Below are 18,451 nucleotides of genomic sequence, written 5' to 3' on the forward strand. Positions count from 1 at the left end.
TATGACCTGGGCATGTAGGGCTGCTGAAGGTACTGGCTCACTTATCTTCATTGATGATACAACTGCTGATGGTAGTAGCATAATGAATTCTGAAGTGTATAGACACATCCTATCTGCTCAAGTTCAAACAAATGCCTCAAAACTCATTGGCAGGCGGTTCATTCTATAGCAAGACATTGATCCCAAACATACTGCTAACGTAACAAAGGAGTTTTGCAAAGCTACAAAATGGTAATTTCTTGAGTGGCCAAGTCAATCACCCAATCTGAACCCAAGTGAGCATGCCTTTTATATGCTGAAGAGAAAACTGAAGGGGACTAGACCCCAAACCAAGCATAAGATAAAGATTGCTGCAATACAGGCCTGGCAGAGCATAATCAGAGAAGAAACCCAGGAACTGGTGATGTCCATGAATCACAGACTTCAAGCAAAGGATGTGCAACAAAATACTAAACATGACTACTTTAATTTACATGGCATTGCTGGGTCTCAAACATTATGGTGCCCTGAAATGAACTATGTATAGGGCGGTTGCACGTAAGGTCATTGGGTCAAAGGGCGTGACACGCGGAGCAGCTCAATCATTCTGGAGGACATGGCAGCTTCCCGCATACACTAGTAATTCACGAAACGCGTAGTTTCTTACCTGTTAAAAATGCTGAAATGGCCAATTTTTGCGCTGTAAATAATTGTGGAGGGTGACGGAGCGCTCTGAACCAAATGCTCTAGTACCAAGCACCAAGGTGTAAGCGGCCGTAGGAGCGCATCGCTCGGGACAGCCCCACTATCCCCGGGGTCAGCACTGTCCGGCCACGGCCGCCCCGTCTCCCCCTGTGGGCCGCACTGTCACGGGCTGTGAGTCAGCAGCGCCCACACATGGGGCTGGGTGGAGCGGGGCTGCGGCTCCGGGCAGCGGACACACGGGGACGAAAACCCGGTAACGTCCCCGTCAGCTGCAGCAGAGTTGGGGACAGTCTGGTCCATCCGCCCACCCAAAGTCACTCACCATTCTGCACCGGCACCCCGACCACCCGTGCGGATGCTGGGACAGAAGACGGGCCCACATCGTGTACTCCAGAAGGCGTTGCGTGGCAACAGTACGGGTCGTGACCTCAACGGCTCTGCAACTTCCCTATAAACACAGCTGTCATTTCTACATGGTGAAACCAATATGTCTAAAAATTGCCTTTATTAAAATCTGACAATGTGCACTTTAACCACGTTATTTTTTTTCCTATTAAAAATCTCAAATTGTGGAGTAAAGAGGCAAATAAATAAATGATGGGTCTTTGTCCCAAACATTATGGAGGGCACTGTATGCCCCCCCACCCCACCCAATATCCAAGTAGGTAGAACTCCTTCAATAATATTCCCTGTCGGCCCGAGCCTGGTTTATCATGTGCATGGTGGTCTGTTACAAGATGGCCCGGAACCATTTTCTGTTCCCTCTGTTCCACCGCCGGAATCTAAAGACCGCCGCCAGCTGCTTAGCAACGCAGATGAAAGTCGGGGATGAAGTCTTACTACGAATTATTTCGTGACTCGGACCTTCCGCGCTTCGTGTTGAGGTCGGCACTCGGAGCCGTGCGGGACTGTGCGGCCGCCTGAGGTGAGGTTGCCCGTTGGCCGGGAAGGGCGCGAGCGGGAGGGGGCGGGGGCGCGAGCGGGAGGGGGAGGGGGCGCGAGCGGGAGGGGGGGGGGGCGGGAGCCGGGTAGGGGGAGAGTGGGAGGGGGAGGGGGCGCGAGGGGGAGGGGGCGCGAGTGGAGGGGGGGGGGGCGCGAGCGGGAGGGGGAGGGGGAGGGGGCGCGAGCCGGGTAGGGGGAGAGCGGCAGGAGGGAGGAACGCGAGGGTGGGGGCGGGCGGTCGGTCAGACCAATCGGCTGCTACGTCGTGAGGGGGGTGGGGCGGTTACGGAGAGCGTCCAATCAGTAGCTGAGCGCTCATCCGGTCTGGCGGCGGCGGCGGAGGAGGAGGAGGAGAAGAGAGGCTGAGGCTGAGGCAGGTCAGTGTGAGGCAAAGATCATAGAGCGGAGCAACATACTCCACTCCTGTGTAATCCAATGCACGGAGGTGTCGTGTGTCACGGAGCTCCATGATCTTTGGTGGGGAGACAGGGGTCAGTAGGCGGGGGAGGAAACTGACGTGACTGGGGAGGGAACTGGGGCTAGGGGGTCTGTCTAGGGGGAGGGGAGCTGGGGGGTCGTGTTCAGTGGGGAGGGAACTGGGGCTAGGGGTCTGTCTAGGGAGGAGCTGGGGGGGGTCGTGTTCCGTAGGGAGGCAACTGGGGCTAGGGGTCTGTCTAGGGAGGAGCTGGGGGGGGAGGTCGTGTTCAGTGGGGAGGGAACTGGGGCTAGGGGTCTGTCTAGGGAGGAGGGGAGCTGGGGGGGTCGTGTTCAGTGGGGAGGAAACTGACTGGGGAGGGAACTAAGGCTCTGTCTAGGGGGAGCTGGAGTAGGAGGGGGGGGTCGTCGTGTTCAGCGGGGAGGGAACTGGAGATAGGGGGTTCAGTGGGGAGGGAGCTGGGGAGAGGAGTCTGTGGGGGGGGGGGGGGGGGAGAGCTGGAGAGAGGGGTCTATGGGGTGGGTGGGGGGGGGGGGGGGGGAGAGAGCTGGAGAGAGGGGTCTGTGGGGTGGGAGGGAGCTGGGAAGAGGGGCCTGCCCGTTCTAGATACCCACCACACTTTGTGTGGAAAAAAACTACCCCTCAGGTTCCTATTAAATCCTTCCCTCCTCGCCTTAAATATACATCCTCTTGTTCATGATTTCACTACTCTGGGTAAAAGACTGCATTTACTCCATTTATTCCTCTCATTAGACATTATTGTTATTATCTGTTTCTTAGGCAATTGAGGATGACTTACTTTCACTCTAGTTTTCTGTGTTCTGAAAGGGCTTTCATGGCCAAAATGGGAACTGCAGACGACTCCACAGATTGGGAAGGAGGTGCCTAGTGGGGTGGCAGATGGAGGCGATGAGCTGGTGAGCTCATCCTGCTGCTAACACAGTGCATGGGCTCATGGTTATTAATACCATCCCGAGTCTGTCCTTTGAGTGGTCATGGGGCCGAGATGTCTATGTCACACCGATGTTGTTTTCGTATCCATGAATCTTTTCTTTTGCCTACCTGGTAATATTCCTCCATGGTGGAGTTCAGAATACAATGACTCTTTCAGCAGTGTGTTGGGCATGTGAGCATTGTGATTTGTCTAATGTAGCCAACTTACTGTAACTATGATAGACACAAAATGCTGGAGTAACTCAGCATGTCAGGCAGCTCCTCTGGAGGAAAGGAATAGGAACCAGAAACATCACTTATTCCTTTTTTTTCAGAGATGCTGTCTGACCCACTGAGTTACTTCAGCATTTTGTGTATCTTTGGTGTAAACCAGTGTCTGCAGTTCCTTCTTACACATTTTGACTGCATCCAGGCCCTGGATTGTTACAGCTTTCCCTGAGAAGCCTTCATCCAGCAAGAATGGAATGAGGCAATATCTTGTGAAGAGTACCTTTCCTTGTTGGATTTTATCCTGTGTGTTGATTTGATGGGTGATAACTAAAATACAGTTTGAGAATATTACTTACTACTTCCTCATTTTTCTGACGTCTTTTAAATTTTTCCCTTTTGCAGCCTTGCCAATCCATATAGTAATTACATTTCATGTTTTTCCAGTCATACTGCCCTCCGCCCATTATAACCTAAACAAGGAATGTAATGCTAGCTACTGATATTTTAAACCAAAGCTTCTTGTTATTTTACCCGCACTAGTTTACGGTACCAGCATAAATTGTATAGAAGAGGAGAAAATATATCTTTTGTCATAATTTTGTTTTTATCTAGTTGAGATGCAATTGGAAACGCTGTCAAAGCATCGAAGAGGACCTTTAAAGGAATTGCTCCACCCTCTTGATGAAAGTAATGATGGCAGAAGACAACAGATGACAGCATAATTTAAAAAAAAATTTAAAGTACAAAAACAACTATCTTCACTGTCGCGCCCACTCCCTGTCAGCTAAGACCTCGCTGCTGGTGCTCGAAGATGAATATTTTGATAATTAAGCTTCTCTGCATGGTTGTGGTTTTTACCCTGATGATGCTGGGTTCCCTGTTGCCTGTTCGGATCATCCAAGCCGACCAGGAGAAATTGCAGAAGTCGAAGAAGTTGCTGTCAATCTGCAGTTCATTTGGCGGTGGGATATTTCTGGCTACCTGCTTTAATGCTTTGTTGCCAGTTGTAAGGGAAAAGGTGAGACCGTTTACCTTTTTGTCAATGATAGAGCAATGCCTTAGGCAATGGGATTCAAGGAAAGGGCAAAGTAAAAAAAAAAAAGTAAAGGTTGCAACTCAGGTGAAGATCAAACTTATCAGGTTTAGAATAAAACTTGGGGTGACACAGTGCTGGAATAGCTCAGCGGGTGAGGCAGCACGGTGGTGCAGCGGTAGAGTTGCTGCCTTACAGCACCAGAGAATCGGGTTTGACCCTGACTACGGGTGCTGTCTGTACGGTGTTTATACGTTCTCCCTGTGACTGCGTGGGCTTTCTCCGGGTGTTCCGTTTTCCCCCTACACCAAATACATACAGGTTGTAGGTTAATTGGCATTGGTATGTTGTAAAATTATCCCTAGTGTGTAGGATAGCATTAGTGCATGGGATGATTGCTGGTTGGCACGGACTCGGTAGGCCGAAGGGCCTGTTTCTGCGCTATCTTTAAAATCTAAGGTAGCTCAGGAAAACATGGATAGGCAACATTTCGGGTCAGGACCCTTCTTCAGTCACTGAGCTACTGCAGTACTCTGTGTCTTTTGTTGCTGGACATTTTAACTCCCCCTCCCATTCCCATGCTGACCTTCTGCCCTGGACCTCCTCCATTGTCTAAGTGAGGCCCAGTGCAAATTGGAGGAACAGCACCTCATATTTCGCTTGGGCAGCCTACACCCCAGCGGTATGATCATTGACTTCTCTAACTTCAAGTAACCCTTGCTTTCCCTCTCTCTCCATCCCTCCCCTTCCCGGTTCTCTGGCCAGTCTTACTGTCTCCAACTACATTTTATCTCTGTTTGCTTTATTGTTACCTTCTCCCAGCTAACAATGATCTATTCTACATTTTCCTTGATCTCCATTCACTTTGCCCTGTTTTCACACCTTCGCACTTCATTATCTATGTATCTACCTCCCCTGCCCTGACATCAGTCCGAAGAAGGGTTCTCGACCCAAAACGTCACCCATTCCTTCTCTCCAGAGATGCTGCCTGTCCCGCTGAGTTACTCCAGCATTTTGTGTCTATCTTCTTTTGTAAACCAGTCTGCAGTTCCTTGTTTCTACGTAGAATCAAACTTACCAGACTGTCTTTGGCTTGATTGTCTTTGGCGAGGAGGCTGAGGCAAGGAGGCTACACTTGATCGAAATTTGTGATTTTTGTCCACTGAAGAAATGGCAGGCAAGTTGGTGCAGTGTTTTTCCTGCAGGATGTGGTTAGTCTGGGACACCGCTGGAGCTTCTGGAAACTACACGAGCAGAAATTGTGTCCATGTTCAGCTACTGAATGAATGTGTTGGGGAACTGGAGAAGCAACTGGATGACCTCAGGTGCCATCTGGGAAAAGGAGAGTTTCCTGGACAGGACCTACAGTAAGGTCTGAAGAAGGGTTTCGGCCCGAAACGTCGCCTATTTCCTTCGCTCCATAGATGCTGCTGCACCCGCTGAGTTTCTCCAGCATTTTTGTGTACCTACAGTAAGGTTGTCATGCCAAGGATACAGGAAGAGCAAAGGTGGGTGACCATGAGAAAGGGGAGTAAACGTGGAGTGCAGGAGTGGTGGTCGGGGCAGACGACGCTTCCAGTCCGAGCGGCGGACAGGTCGATGGCTCCAATCCAAGCGATGAGACTTGACCGGCGAGACCGACGTCTGGCAGAGCCATAGTGGTGGGTGACACCATTGTCCGAGGTGCAGACAGGAGATTCTGTGGCGGCAGGCGAGTATTGAGGATGGTATGTTGCCTCCTTGGTGCCAGAGTTCAAGATGTCATGGACCAACTTCAGAACATCTTCGAGGGGGAAGGTGAACAGCCGGAAGTAGTTATGCACGTGGGCACAAACGACGTCGGGAAGAAGAGGAATGAGGTTCTTCCACGTGAGTTTAGAGAGTTAGGAAGAAGACTGAAAACCAGGGCTTCTAGTGTGGTTATCTCTGGATTGCTTCCTGTACCTCGTGCTGGTGAAGGCAGGAACAGGGAGATAGGGGATCTGAATGTGTGGCTGGGGGGCTGGTGCAAAGAGCAAGGATTTAGATTTATAGATTACTGGGATCTCTTCTGGGGTAGGGGTGACCTGTACAAAAGTGACGGGTTACACCTTAACTGGAGGGGGCAGGTTTGAACATTCTGGCAGGCAGGTTGTGGGTGACATAGAATCAGGAGATGTAGTCAGTATGGATAAAACTGAGGAATTGTAAGGAGAAAAAGACCCTAATGGCTGTTATCTACAGGCCCCCAAACAGTAGCCTGGATATAGGGTGCAAGTTGAATCAAGAGTTCAAATTGGCATGTCGCAAAGATAATGCTACGTTGGTTATGGGAGATTTCAACATGCAGGTAGACTGGGAAAATCAGGTTGGTACTGGACCCCAAGAAAGGGAGTATGTGGCGTGCCTCCGAGATGGATTCTTAGAGCAGCTTGTACTGGAACCTACCAGGGAGATACTCTGGAATTAGTGTGGTGTAATGAATTGGATTTGGTAAGGGAACTCAAAGTAAAGGAGCAACAATTTGAGAGGGAGAAGGGAAAATCAGACGTGTCAGTGTTACAGTTGAGCAAAGGGGACTATGGAGGCATGAGGGAGGAGCTGGCCAAAGTTGACTGGAATGGGACCCTAGCAGGGATGACAGTGGAACAACAATGGCAGGCATTTCAGGGAATAATACTGAGGTGCAGGATCAGTTCATTCCAAAGAGGAAGAAAGATTCTAAGGGGAGTAAGAGGCGACTGTGGCTGACAAGGGGAGTCAAGGACTGTATAAAAATAAAATAGATGTATAACATAGCAAAGATGAGCGGGAAGCCAGAGGATCGGGAAATTTTCAAAGAGCAACAGATTATACCATGTTAAATGGAACGGCCAGAATGCAAGTTATTGTGACAGATTTTGAGATTAGTTTATTGTCACATGTACCAAAGTACAGTGAAAAGCTTTTGTTGTGTGCTAACCAGTCAGCAGAAAGACATTACAAGATTACAGTCGAGCCATCCACAGTGTACAGATACATGATAAAGGAAACAACGTGAATAACATTTTGTGCAAGGTAAAGTCCGACCAAAGGCAGTCTCCAATGAGGTAGATAGCAGCTCAGGCCTGCTCTCTAGTTGTTGGTGGGATGGATCAGTTGCCTGATAACACCTGAGAAGAAACAATCCCCGAATCTGGAGGTGTGCGTACGTCATTCCTATCATGTCACGAATCCACTGACAACGGGCAGTTATTTATTTTTTGGTTAAGTTTAAAGTTGTTTGTATTGTCACAGGAAGTTGTCAAGGCTATTGGCAGAAAAGTTAATTGAGTTTGTACTGTACTGACCTATTTGTACTGAAGTTTGTACTGACCTATCTATTGTGTGTCTGAACTCTAGATGGCAAGATTTGCTGAAAGGCTCTTTTCAACCTTGTTTTTTTCTATATTTCCTTTGTGAAGGGTGGCTTCAGTTTGGGATGTTCATACTTGGAGCATAAAACACTAGGAACATTTTTCCTCTTTGCATATTTTGTTTGCTCCTAATTCACAGGGTAAACCTAAGATAAAATTCTATGCATTGATATTGTAAAATATTTTTCATAACAAATAATTATTTTTTTCCCTTTTCCCCTTGGTGAAGGGGATCCTGATTTCTTTGCGCAAACTTGACATTGGTGGCTCAGCTCATGTTGCACCTAAAGGAATATGAATTAAAAAATAAACCAAAGACAATGCTCAGTGGGTCAGGCAATATCTCGCTGGTGGGCAGGTGGGAAGAGAGAGGCATTCATATTTTAGATCAAGGGTCACAAAGTGCGCGAGTAACTCAGCAGGTCAGGCAGCAGAACATGCACAGGTGACGTTGTGGGCCGAGACACTTCTCCAGACTGATTGTAGGGTCCTGACCCAAAGCGTCACTTATCCGTGTTCTCTAGAGATGCTGCCTGACCTTCTGAGTTACTCCAGCAATCTGTGTCTCTTTGTGTATTAACCAGCACCTGCAGTTCTTTGTTTCTATCTTCCGAAGGGTGCCTGACTAGTGTATTTGCAGCAGTTTTACTCAAAGAATGTGGCACTTGAATCACCGGAATTAATTTAAGCAAAATAACAAGTGAGGCGTGGATAATGAAAAGAAGTATTTGTGAGCAGACGTAACTTGTTTATACTGAATATTCCATGTGATTCGATGGAAGAGTAGGCCATATCTATGCATGTGTAGAACTGACAAGAACATTTAAATGCAATTTGCTTGCCCGTCCCTCCTACAATTTCTTTCCAAGTAGAGATAAAACTTCCATAAGTGTTGGTTTAAAAGCTTGCATCATGATCCAAGGCATAGCATGAACTAGGCAGAGCAATCTGAAGAGGTGCAAATCTCCACCAGGTGGCGCTTTGATGGCAGCCTCACCTACAGTCTGTCTGTCCTTTTCATCTTTTTTTGTTATTTTTAGCGTGTTTAAAACTTATTTTAATGTGTTAATGTTCTCCAGTTTGTTTTATGTGGGCGAGGGGGATCGGGGGAAACCTTTTTTCAATCTCTTACCTTGCCGGAGATTCGATTGTTTTCAGGATCGTATCTCCGGTCGCTCAGCGGCCTAACATCGTCGAGACCCTTCTTCAGACTGATGTCGGGAGTGGGGGGTACAGAGATAAAATGTAGTTGGACAACTGGGAAGGTGAGGGGATGGAGAGAGGGAAATCAAGGGCTACTTGAGGTTAGAGAAGTCAATATTCATACCACTGGGGTGTAAGCTGCCCAAACGAAATATGAGGTGCTGTTTTTTCAATTTGCACTGGGCCTCACTCTGACAATGGAGGAGGCCCAGGACAGAAAGGTCAGTGTGGGAATGGGAGGGGGAGTTAAAGTGTTTAGCAACCGGGAGATCAGGTAGGTTTAGGCGGACTGTGCGGAGGATCAAGTAGGTTTAGCCATCCTCCGCTTAGTCTGCATTTTGTGTCCATCTTCGATAATAACCTTCTGGGACCTCCTTGCTATAGGTCCATACCTGGACAACTGGAGTACAGAGAGTACAGTAATCCACGCAGACCAGAATATTTCATTTCTGCAGATAAGCAAATTTTATTATAGTAGTTCAATTGCTGGGCTCTTATCCAAAGGTATGGGTTCCAATTACCGTGTTGGTGGGGAATTTAAATTCAAGTAGATTAGTACATTTAAAATTTACAAAGCTAGAATGAATAACGGAAACTAGTAGATTGGCATTGATTAACAAAATGGCACAAAATGCTGCAACTCTAATGTCCATTTTGACATTAACTAATGTCCTTGCTGAGAAACGGCTCGATCTCCTGCAATGTTCATGTGACTCCAGACCCACCAATGTGATTGACTTTTAACTGCACTCTAAAATTGCCAAGCTAGCCACAGTTCAGCGGTCATTTAGAGGGCAGGCAATAAATGTTGGCCATGCTGCTAAAAGATAAATTAAAGTTAAATTGCACCAACTACTGTTCAGCATCACACCACAGCTGTTTGTAGGGCAGCAAGTGTGTAGTAATTCTTTTGCATTTGACTCATCTTTACACGTTTCCATTGGTTTTGCCTCGAGCCATCATCCATTCTCTCATTCTCCTGCCTTTGGACCGGCCCCTTTATTAAGACCCTTCATCCCTATTCCTCTCATTCCACTTTCCTCTAAGCCTGCCACATCTGCAGTTCTTATTCCAGTTCTGGTTTAAAAGCCGGTGATGTGAAACATCATCTTCCCCTATTCTTAACTGGCTGAGCATATCCTCTATTTTCTATTTTTATTATTGGAAATCATTTTGTTTGTTGCGGTGTTTAAAAGTTTGTACCAATCTCATTTTTTTTACAATGAAAGCAAAATGCTGGAAACACTCAGCAAGTCTGGCAGCATTTGTAGAAAGTGAAGATTTTCTCCAGTGTTTCAGCTTTTTCTGTCTTTATTTCTGCAGTTTTTTTAAATAAAATTATTTTCATTTCCTATTGCAGGTTCAAGAGGTTCTTTTAGTTGGAAAAATATCTACTGATTACCCACTAAGTGAGACAACAATGATGGTGGGTTTCTTCTTGACTATATTTATTGAGCAATTGATTCTGACATTTCGAAAGGAAAAGCCATCATTTATTGACTTGGAGATGTTCAATGCTGGATCGGAAGGCGGCAGTGATTCAGAGTACGAGAGCCCGTTTATTTCATCAGGACGAGGTCAACCCAACTATAGTCACAGATCACATTCGCACTGTCATTCTTTGAATGTATCTGAGGTGCCCCACTCTAGCCCCTTGCGCTTGATCTGCCTGGTATTTGCCCTGTCTGCACACTCTGTGTTTGAAGGTTTGGCTCTGGGGCTGCAGGAGAAAGCAGCAAAGGTGATCAATCTGTTCATCGGAGTGGCTGTGCACGAGACGCTGGTTGCTGTGGCACTGGGAGTCAGCATGGCGAAAGGAGCCCTGCCGATGAAAGACGCACTGAAGCTAGCCCTAATGGTTAGTGCAATGATACCCACCGGGATAGGCATTGGGATGGGCATCCAGAGTGCCAACAGCCTCGGCAGCCAGATCGCGTCATTTTTGCTGCAGGGCTTTGCCGCGGGAACATTTCTGTTTGTCACTTTCTTCGAAATTCTGGTTAAAGAATTTGAAGACAAGCACGACCGCCTTCTGAAAGTCCTTTCTCTGGTCATGGGCTATGGACTGCTGGCTGGGCTTGTCTTTCTAAAGTGGTGACGATCTGTCTTGGTTCAGTTTGCAGTTTCATTAAGGCATGTGCCCAGGTTAGGCAAGTGGTTAGTTATTTCCTCAACTTGCTATTGTGTTATCTTCTAACCTATAGTTCCATCTATGGGTAATGATACTGTTGCTGGTGTGAGTATCTAACTGGATTGGTGTTTACTACAAGCGTACTGTGTAAGTTTGTCACTGGGCTCAATGTATTGATTGCAGATCAGCAGAAAGCATTGTAAAAGAAATATTTAAGCTATTGCACTATAATAATGTGCTAGTACTTTTCCTGTGGTGGTCTTCATTAATGTCAAATTGCTTCCATCTGTAGATCAGCCTAAAGTTATACTGCTCAAAGTAGTTCCTCTGGACAGGTGCTATCACTGCTGGGAATGTTCACAGTTCAGTCAGGGATTTCACACGCACATCATCACACTACTAAAACCCAAGTGACAGCCTGCTGAATATAACGGTGCATGTTTACTGTGAGATTTAAGTTATTAATAGGTTTTTAAAAAAAGTTTACATGTTGATTTATTTATGAAATCAATAGCATTTCTCCACAAAATCTATTTGTAAATATTTAACTACTCCAGGGTGTTTTTTAAATAATAAAATAAAATATCCAATGAGACATTTCTAATAGTGTACTGCTGAATACTATGGCTGTGTGCCAGTATTGAAAGCAAGATAACCCACAGGAGTGATTCATTTTCCACCTTGCCCAACTAATCACACAGCAGGTTAGTCTCGTATCCTGCCTCCAGTTTGTGGTGAGCTGTGTTAGCAGATTCAACTCGGACGGGTCTGTAGCTGCGACCTTTTGCCTCCGCGTCCTTGGACGAGGGAGAAGAACGTCTGCCAGGATTCTAACTACTGACCCCTGCGTCCCTAATAGAAAATGGGATCAGACTGATTCCCCTTCTCTTCTTTGCCTTTCAACATTCCATGAGAGCTGCAAAATGGTGGCATGGCATAAAATTGGAAGGATGGCTTGTGGAAGACAGGGAAAGGATGACTTGCAGCTTTCTGCTGGCCAATTTTGAAATGTGTTATTTGTTATAAGCAGACAATTTCTTATTGGTTTTGCTGTGGGAGGCTGACAAGTAGGAGCACTAACACTAGCGGTGTGAAAGGAATGAAGTAACTTGCACGCCCTAGGTCAGAGTACTTCTTGTAATTTAGCTCACCCTTTGTCATGTGATCATTAACCTTGCCAAGCATTTCTGCTTATTATTAAGCCCTCCATATTCTGCTGTATATTTACTACTAATTTTCCCACAGCAATGATAAAGGCCGCAGTCAGTTCTGTTCAGTGGCCTCTTTTGTACATTCACACGGCAGGTGAGACCAGATTTAAGCTTTCCTCTCATGATGCAAACAACACCTTCGAGTGAGTACATCAATTAGCACTGTAGAGATGAATCTTCAAAATGCAGTCACTCGGGAGGGCATCGGAGTCAGTGAAAGTACGCACACTAATGATTGATGCTTTAGAAGAGAAAATGTAAATAGTGTTTTCTTGTAACTTTCAAATAAGTTTCCTTGCGATGGTTGCTTTCCAAAAAGGTAGCCATCCAGGACATAATTCCCGCAGATGCGGCAGGAGTTCCATTCATTGTTTGCAATTGTACGGGAGAGCACTGTTTCCTGTGGAAGGGATTGGCAGAAGCTCTGTGGAGTATAATTGCTCTCTGGGGTAAAACACTGTTGCCTGTGCAATGCTTCACGGATACAGCTTGCTGCTATGTGAAACTTTTCTGAGAAATCTCAGTAAGTGATTTAGAAACAAGTCCATTTCCTCTAATATCCTCAGCTTGGAAAAACATTGATGTATTTTAATTCCTCTGTTTTCTTGAACACACTGACTGTTGCTGACATATAGACTGCTGAGTTGCACAGCTTGTACCAGATCCATGGCTTGTGGGTATAGATATAGTTAGTGCGCCAGTAGCCTATTTGATAAGGGAGGATTTGAATGCTTTTAAAGTAGCTGGGTCACGAGAATGTAAATATGAAGCTCTTTAACAGAGGTGTCTGGAATGAAATTACTGCAAACAAGTGGCCCTTACTGCTCTGTAGTTTTTTTGCACAACTTTATTTTGCACCAGAGCTAAACATTATGGAAACCAGCTCTGTTTAAATGGCATGTGCTGACTGAAATTATATCTGGAGGGATTGTGGATCACCATTGAGTCAGTGCTTTGAGTCAATTCAGTGAGAGAAACTGATTGTTTTTTAATTACTACGTTGACCTATTCTACCAACAATATTAAAATATACTTGAAAGACACTGCAATTCCAGGAAACCTCTTTGTGAACCATTTCATTTGAAAGACAAAATGAAGTGTGTATCAATGCAAGACTTTCATACATGATCATTGGGGAACACTTACTGTAAATGGTTTGATTTTGATAGATTTGCCATCAAGTGGAGGTTTGGCAGCATCTTCATGCCCAATGAATAACTCTGCTATTTAGTTATTTCTTTGTTCCATAGTGGAGCAAGTGAAACTTGTGTTTATTTAATAGCATCTAATGCTGATTCTCAGACTTATGCTTTTTATACAGCACTGTGTTCTGTCTTGTAGAGAAACCCTCTAACCGTGGAGAAGCACTGACTAGGCCACATATAGTATGCTTTTTCACAATTTAAGGATACAAGTGCCAGACCAGTATGGTTTAGCATGGCCCAGTGTTTTTCTTTATCTATGAGGTGTGTATTTAGGGTAGAACCCTCTCTTGGTTGCTAGTGCTAGCATGTGGAAGAGAATTGATAGATGGTTCTATACCACTGCACATTTGTTTAATGGAACAGGCAACCAATATTCACTTGCACACATTCAACAGTAAAAGATTTTTCCCTGAGCAAAGTAGGAAAAAAAAACAAATGTATATCCATCTGCTGATCCAGTGATCCTTGTTGCTGACTCTACACCTTTGAGCCATTGAGCGTGGATAGCCATGGGACTGACTGCGACAAGTTCTTGCTGCTTAGAGGCTTATATAAATAGTCATAATGATAATGTACTGAAAAGCAGCTGACATCTTCAGAGCAACAACCAGCAGGAATCAGCACCTTCAGAGCAGGATCTTATGAGTTTTCTGCCAGTCTAGGAATCTCAATAATATGTCAGTACAAAGTTAAAATTGCAAACACTAATCATGGAGCGTCAGACGGGTGTAAAGGCCAACGCTAAAGTGTGAAGTCAATTCCACCTGCTTTCAGTAACAGATTGAGCAGGGACTCGGTAAGGAGGCTGCAGATAACTACAGAGGAAAAATGCACTTTGTATCTTCAGCATATTTGTAATGTAAGATACCTCCGTTTGTTGTCTTAATGCCAAGAGGACTGTTTTGATGTGAATGTACTGTTTGCTTAACTCTTAATGGATTAAAGTGCGTTGCTCTTTCTCCCAACACTCCTAATCTGTCAATGATATGTTACAATTATGTCATTTTTCATCTGTTTATCTTTGTTTTTATACTTGGGCTATTTTTATTCTCTGTATCCTCCTTTGGAGGAAAGCAGGTATGGGAAAACCAGATGGCTCTAAACTACATTCTCCATGACTGTAAAAATATGCAGATATACTAGTTTGTGAAAGGAAACATTTAGCCCAGACACACGAATCAAGACATCCATCAGTGTCCAGAGAAATTTGAAACCCTTGATATCTTGATTTTTAATTTTGTGAACTTCGACCTTTTTTAATATTAGTGATTTCTATAGTAATTATATTTGATATGGAGTTTTTTTTTCTTTTTCTCCTGCTTTCACAGCCGCTCCCACTTTGGGTGCTGCACTCTCATGATGTCACACACTAAGCTTGCACCTAACTATCCTCTAGTGGTGAACACTGCCTGATACTTGCACTGTCCTCTTCTCTGCCATCTCAAGCAGAAGAGAGGTACTGCACTGAGAGTGCAATTTTATCCAGTAAATATTATCACTGGTCTCACTTTGATGCCAATGAAAATCCACGTCAAATTATAATGTTGAATGTCATTGAGCTCTTCATCTTATACCATTGCAGTGATCAACCTGCATCTACCAGCCTTGTGTCTCACTGGAAATCTTCCCATTATCTATTGGTCACTTTTGAAATAAATTCATATTGTACAGTAAATTTTATGCATTTACGATGCTACTGAACTTCTAGTGAAATGGAAACTGAACATTTTTACAAGTGGTATGGCCTGACAGTTCATTTGTGGTTTTCCAAACAATTCATGGGTTTCTTACCCACACCTTCATTGGGTGGAGGAACCTGTGGGAGAGTAGTTAATGTGAATAAATTTAGAAGAACAGAGTTGGCACACGGGCTAAATATCAACAGACAAGGCCGTACACTGAAAAGTAAAGTAGAGGCCATTGTCAATAAAAAACACACAATGCTGAAGATGCCCAGGTATGTCAGCTTGCATGAATAGAGTTGTACAGCGTTGAAGACAGACCCTCTGCCCATGCCAACCAAGATGCTGCATTTGCACTCGTCCCTCCTGCCTGCGTTTGGCTTATATCCCTCTATATCTGACCTGTCCATATATCTGTCCAAATTACCCTCAAGCCCTGACAACATACTCTTAAATCTTCTCTGCACTCCTTGCAGCTTAACAACATCCTTTCTATAGCAGGTTGACCAAAACTGAACACAATATTCCAAATGATTGGGGATGATCAGCCATGATCACATTGAATGGTGGTGCTGGCTCGAAGGGGCGAATGGCCTACTCCTGCACCTATTGTCTACCTTGGCGAGACCAAGCGCAGGCTCGGCGATCGTTTCGCGGAACACCACCGCTCAGTCCCCAGTTACTCCAAAGCTAGAGTAACTCAGCGGGTCAGGCAGCATCTCTGGAAAAGGAATAGGTGATTTTTCGGTCAAGAACCTAATGCAGCTTCTTCAACTTTTTATGTCTGTCAATGGTATTTTATTTGCCACACGTACCGAGGTACAGTGAAATTCATCTATTTATACAGTTCAGTACAAGTATCACACTGCTACTGTTTGGGAACTGCAAGTTGCCTGCAGGTACTATTGCGATTGTGAGTGGGTATTTTGCTGAACACCTTGCCCCTTCATATCGTCCTGTGAGATTGTTTACAACCAGTACAGACGTTTTTACATACTTAAAACTTCACCTAAAAGATGGCACCTTTAACAGTGCAGCACTCACTCCATGGAGAAGCAGTCACACTTCATGTTGGGGTCGCTGAAGTGAAACATGAAACCTATCACTTTCTTATTAAGAGACACGAGTGCAATGCGGGCAAAATATGAAACCATTCCGCCAATTCTTCAGAGGAATAAAGCCACCACATTGATAATTAAGCGATTAAAGATACTGTGAAAGTCAAATGAGGTGGGATATTTGGAGCTACTTACACCAGCTGATGTCATTTTCGAAACCAATGAAACCAAGAAATGCTTTAACTACTTTAATGCCTTATTAATTGGAGAGAACTGTAAATTGATAATTACAGTTCATTTTTCTATATTAAGTGCTGAGACCCCCTCCCTCTACTCAAGCGGAACTGGTTTGAATTGCTTTGAAGTGACGCTTGGTCTCTGATTTAATGGTGAGGATGCCAGCTGTAATTAGATGCTGCAGATGTTAATTGCAGTGTCTGTGTGAGGATGAGTTAGTCATTCTGCGCCAGGTCACACGTAGGAATCTCCAGGGAAGTGATTGTCTTTCCCCCTATAGCACCGTAATACTTTATGATGCACTTCATAAATATGGATTGCTTTTAATCACACACGTCGTGATGCCACAGAAATGGTGGGATATGAGCTTACCTATTGTGCTGAGTTAACAGGCTTAGTGATGCTGCAATAAGTAAATGTCAAACCAACACCTGTCTTGACCACGGGGAGGGTGGTTGAATTCAGAAGATGTAATTACTACTGAATGAACCTGCTGTGGAGGAACAATGTTCTGTACTGTAATACAGATAAATGCCCGCATCCTTGCATTAAGCATGAAATTATTTCTACTAACAAATCCACCTACCTTTTTGCCAAAGGTCGTAAGAAGGATGACCAATTTTCCAGCATTAACCAACGACCTTTAATAGACTCCTCTTGGCGTCTGCTGCAACAAGCACAAAATGCGAGAGTAACTCGGTGGGTCAGGCAGCATCTACGGAGAAAATGGAGAGGCAATGTTTGGAGTCAGGAGATAGACACAAAGTGCTGGAGTAACTCGGTGGCTATCAGGCAGTATCTCTGTTCAAAAAAAAGGATGGGTGACATTGCAGGTCGGGTCCCTTCTTCAGGAAATGGCATCACTGACAATGCCTGTGTTTATTGTCCATCCCTGGTTATCCTAGTTTGCTGAGCCATTTCAAAGTGGATTTAAGAATCAACTTTATTGTTGTGGGCCCGGAGTTACATAGAGGCCTAACTGGCTAAATCCACTCCGCTCAGATCTCCACCCTTGGAGAGGATTATTCAGGATAGATTTTACTCCCATTTGTTTTTTAGAGGATTTTTTGGGATAGGATGTACTTCCACTTGGAAGAGGATGGGTCAATTAGGGAGAGACACAGCATGGCTTTGGAGATGCAGGTTGTGTCTTACTAACTTGATCAGGTTTTTTGAGGAGGTGCTGAGGGTATAGTGGTGAATATTGTCCACATGGATTTTAGTAAGGCATTTGATGAAGTCCCCCATGGTAAACTGATCCAGAAGATTAAGATACAGGGGATGAACAGTGAATTGTCGTATGGATTCAGAACTGCCTTAATGATAGAACACAGGATTATGGTGGAAGGACAATATTCAGACTGGAGGTCTATGACCAGTGCAGTTCCACAGAGATCTGTTCTGGGACCTCTGCTATTTGTGATATATATATATATATATATACAGTATATCACTTGGACATAAACATGTTTGCAGATGACACCAGGTTTTCTGAGCTTGTAGACTGTGAGAAAGGTTGTCAAAGTATACAATGGGATATAGATCAGGTACAGATATGGGCAGAGAAAAGTTTCATCTGTGCTGCACTTTGGGAGGTCAAATATACGGGGAAAATATACAATTAATCGTATGACCCTTAACAGCATGGATGTAGAAAGTTGGTTTGGAGTCCAATTCCATAACTCCCTGAAAGTGGCAACACAAGTAGATAGAGTGGTAAAGAAGGCATATGATATGCTTGCTTTCATAGCAGTAAGTCATGATACAGCTTTATTGGACATGGTAAGGTTAAGTCTCAATAAGAACATGATGCCAAGTTAAACCCATCTCTGCTTGCATGTGGTCATGTTTCTTAATTTCCTTCATATCCACGTGCCTATATACTATCCTCTTCAATGCCACGATCGTATCTACCTCCTGACGTCACATTCCAGGCCCCCACAACTGTGTGAAAGATTTGCCCTGCACATCACCTGTAAACTTTGGCCCTCTCATCTTAAGGCTATACCCTCTAATTTTTGACATTTCCACCCTGGGGAAAAAAATCCCCCAGACTATCTGCCGTAATCTATGCTTCCCATAATTTTATAT

The 18,451-nt window shown here is 44.8% G+C and overlaps 1 protein-coding gene across 4 annotated transcripts; it reads left to right on the forward strand.

Annotated features, from left to right (window-relative positions):
- The first annotated feature begins 1,412 nt into the window (after positions 1 to 1,412).
- Positions 1,413 to 14,350, forward strand: slc39a3 (solute carrier family 39 member 3). Of its 4 annotated transcripts, XM_033046956.1 has the most exons (4): positions 2,682 to 2,776; positions 2,873 to 2,979; positions 3,839 to 4,244; positions 10,197 to 14,350. In XM_033046956.1, exons 3-4 carry the CDS (start codon positions 4,038 to 4,040, stop codon positions 10,932 to 10,934), a joined length of 945 nt encoding a protein of 314 aa, XP_032902847.1. In that variant the 5' UTR covers positions 2,682 to 2,776; positions 2,873 to 2,979; positions 3,839 to 4,037; the 3' UTR covers positions 10,935 to 14,350. The 4 variants fall into 4 exon arrangements, with proteins under 4 accessions (XP_032902846.1, XP_032902845.1, XP_032902848.1 ...); XM_033046955.1 differs by lacking the exons at positions 2,682 to 2,776; positions 2,873 to 2,979 and adding an exon at positions 1,413 to 1,609; XM_033046954.1 differs by lacking the exons at positions 2,682 to 2,776; positions 2,873 to 2,979 and adding an exon at positions 1,903 to 2,003.
- The last annotated feature ends 4,101 nt before the right edge of the window (positions 14,351 to 18,451 follow it).

Source organism: Amblyraja radiata, chromosome 29 (assembly GCF_010909765.2).
Source record: "Amblyraja radiata isolate CabotCenter1 chromosome 29, sAmbRad1.1.pri, whole genome shotgun sequence".
NCBI lineage: Eukaryota > Metazoa > Chordata > Chondrichthyes > Rajiformes > Rajidae > Amblyraja > Amblyraja radiata.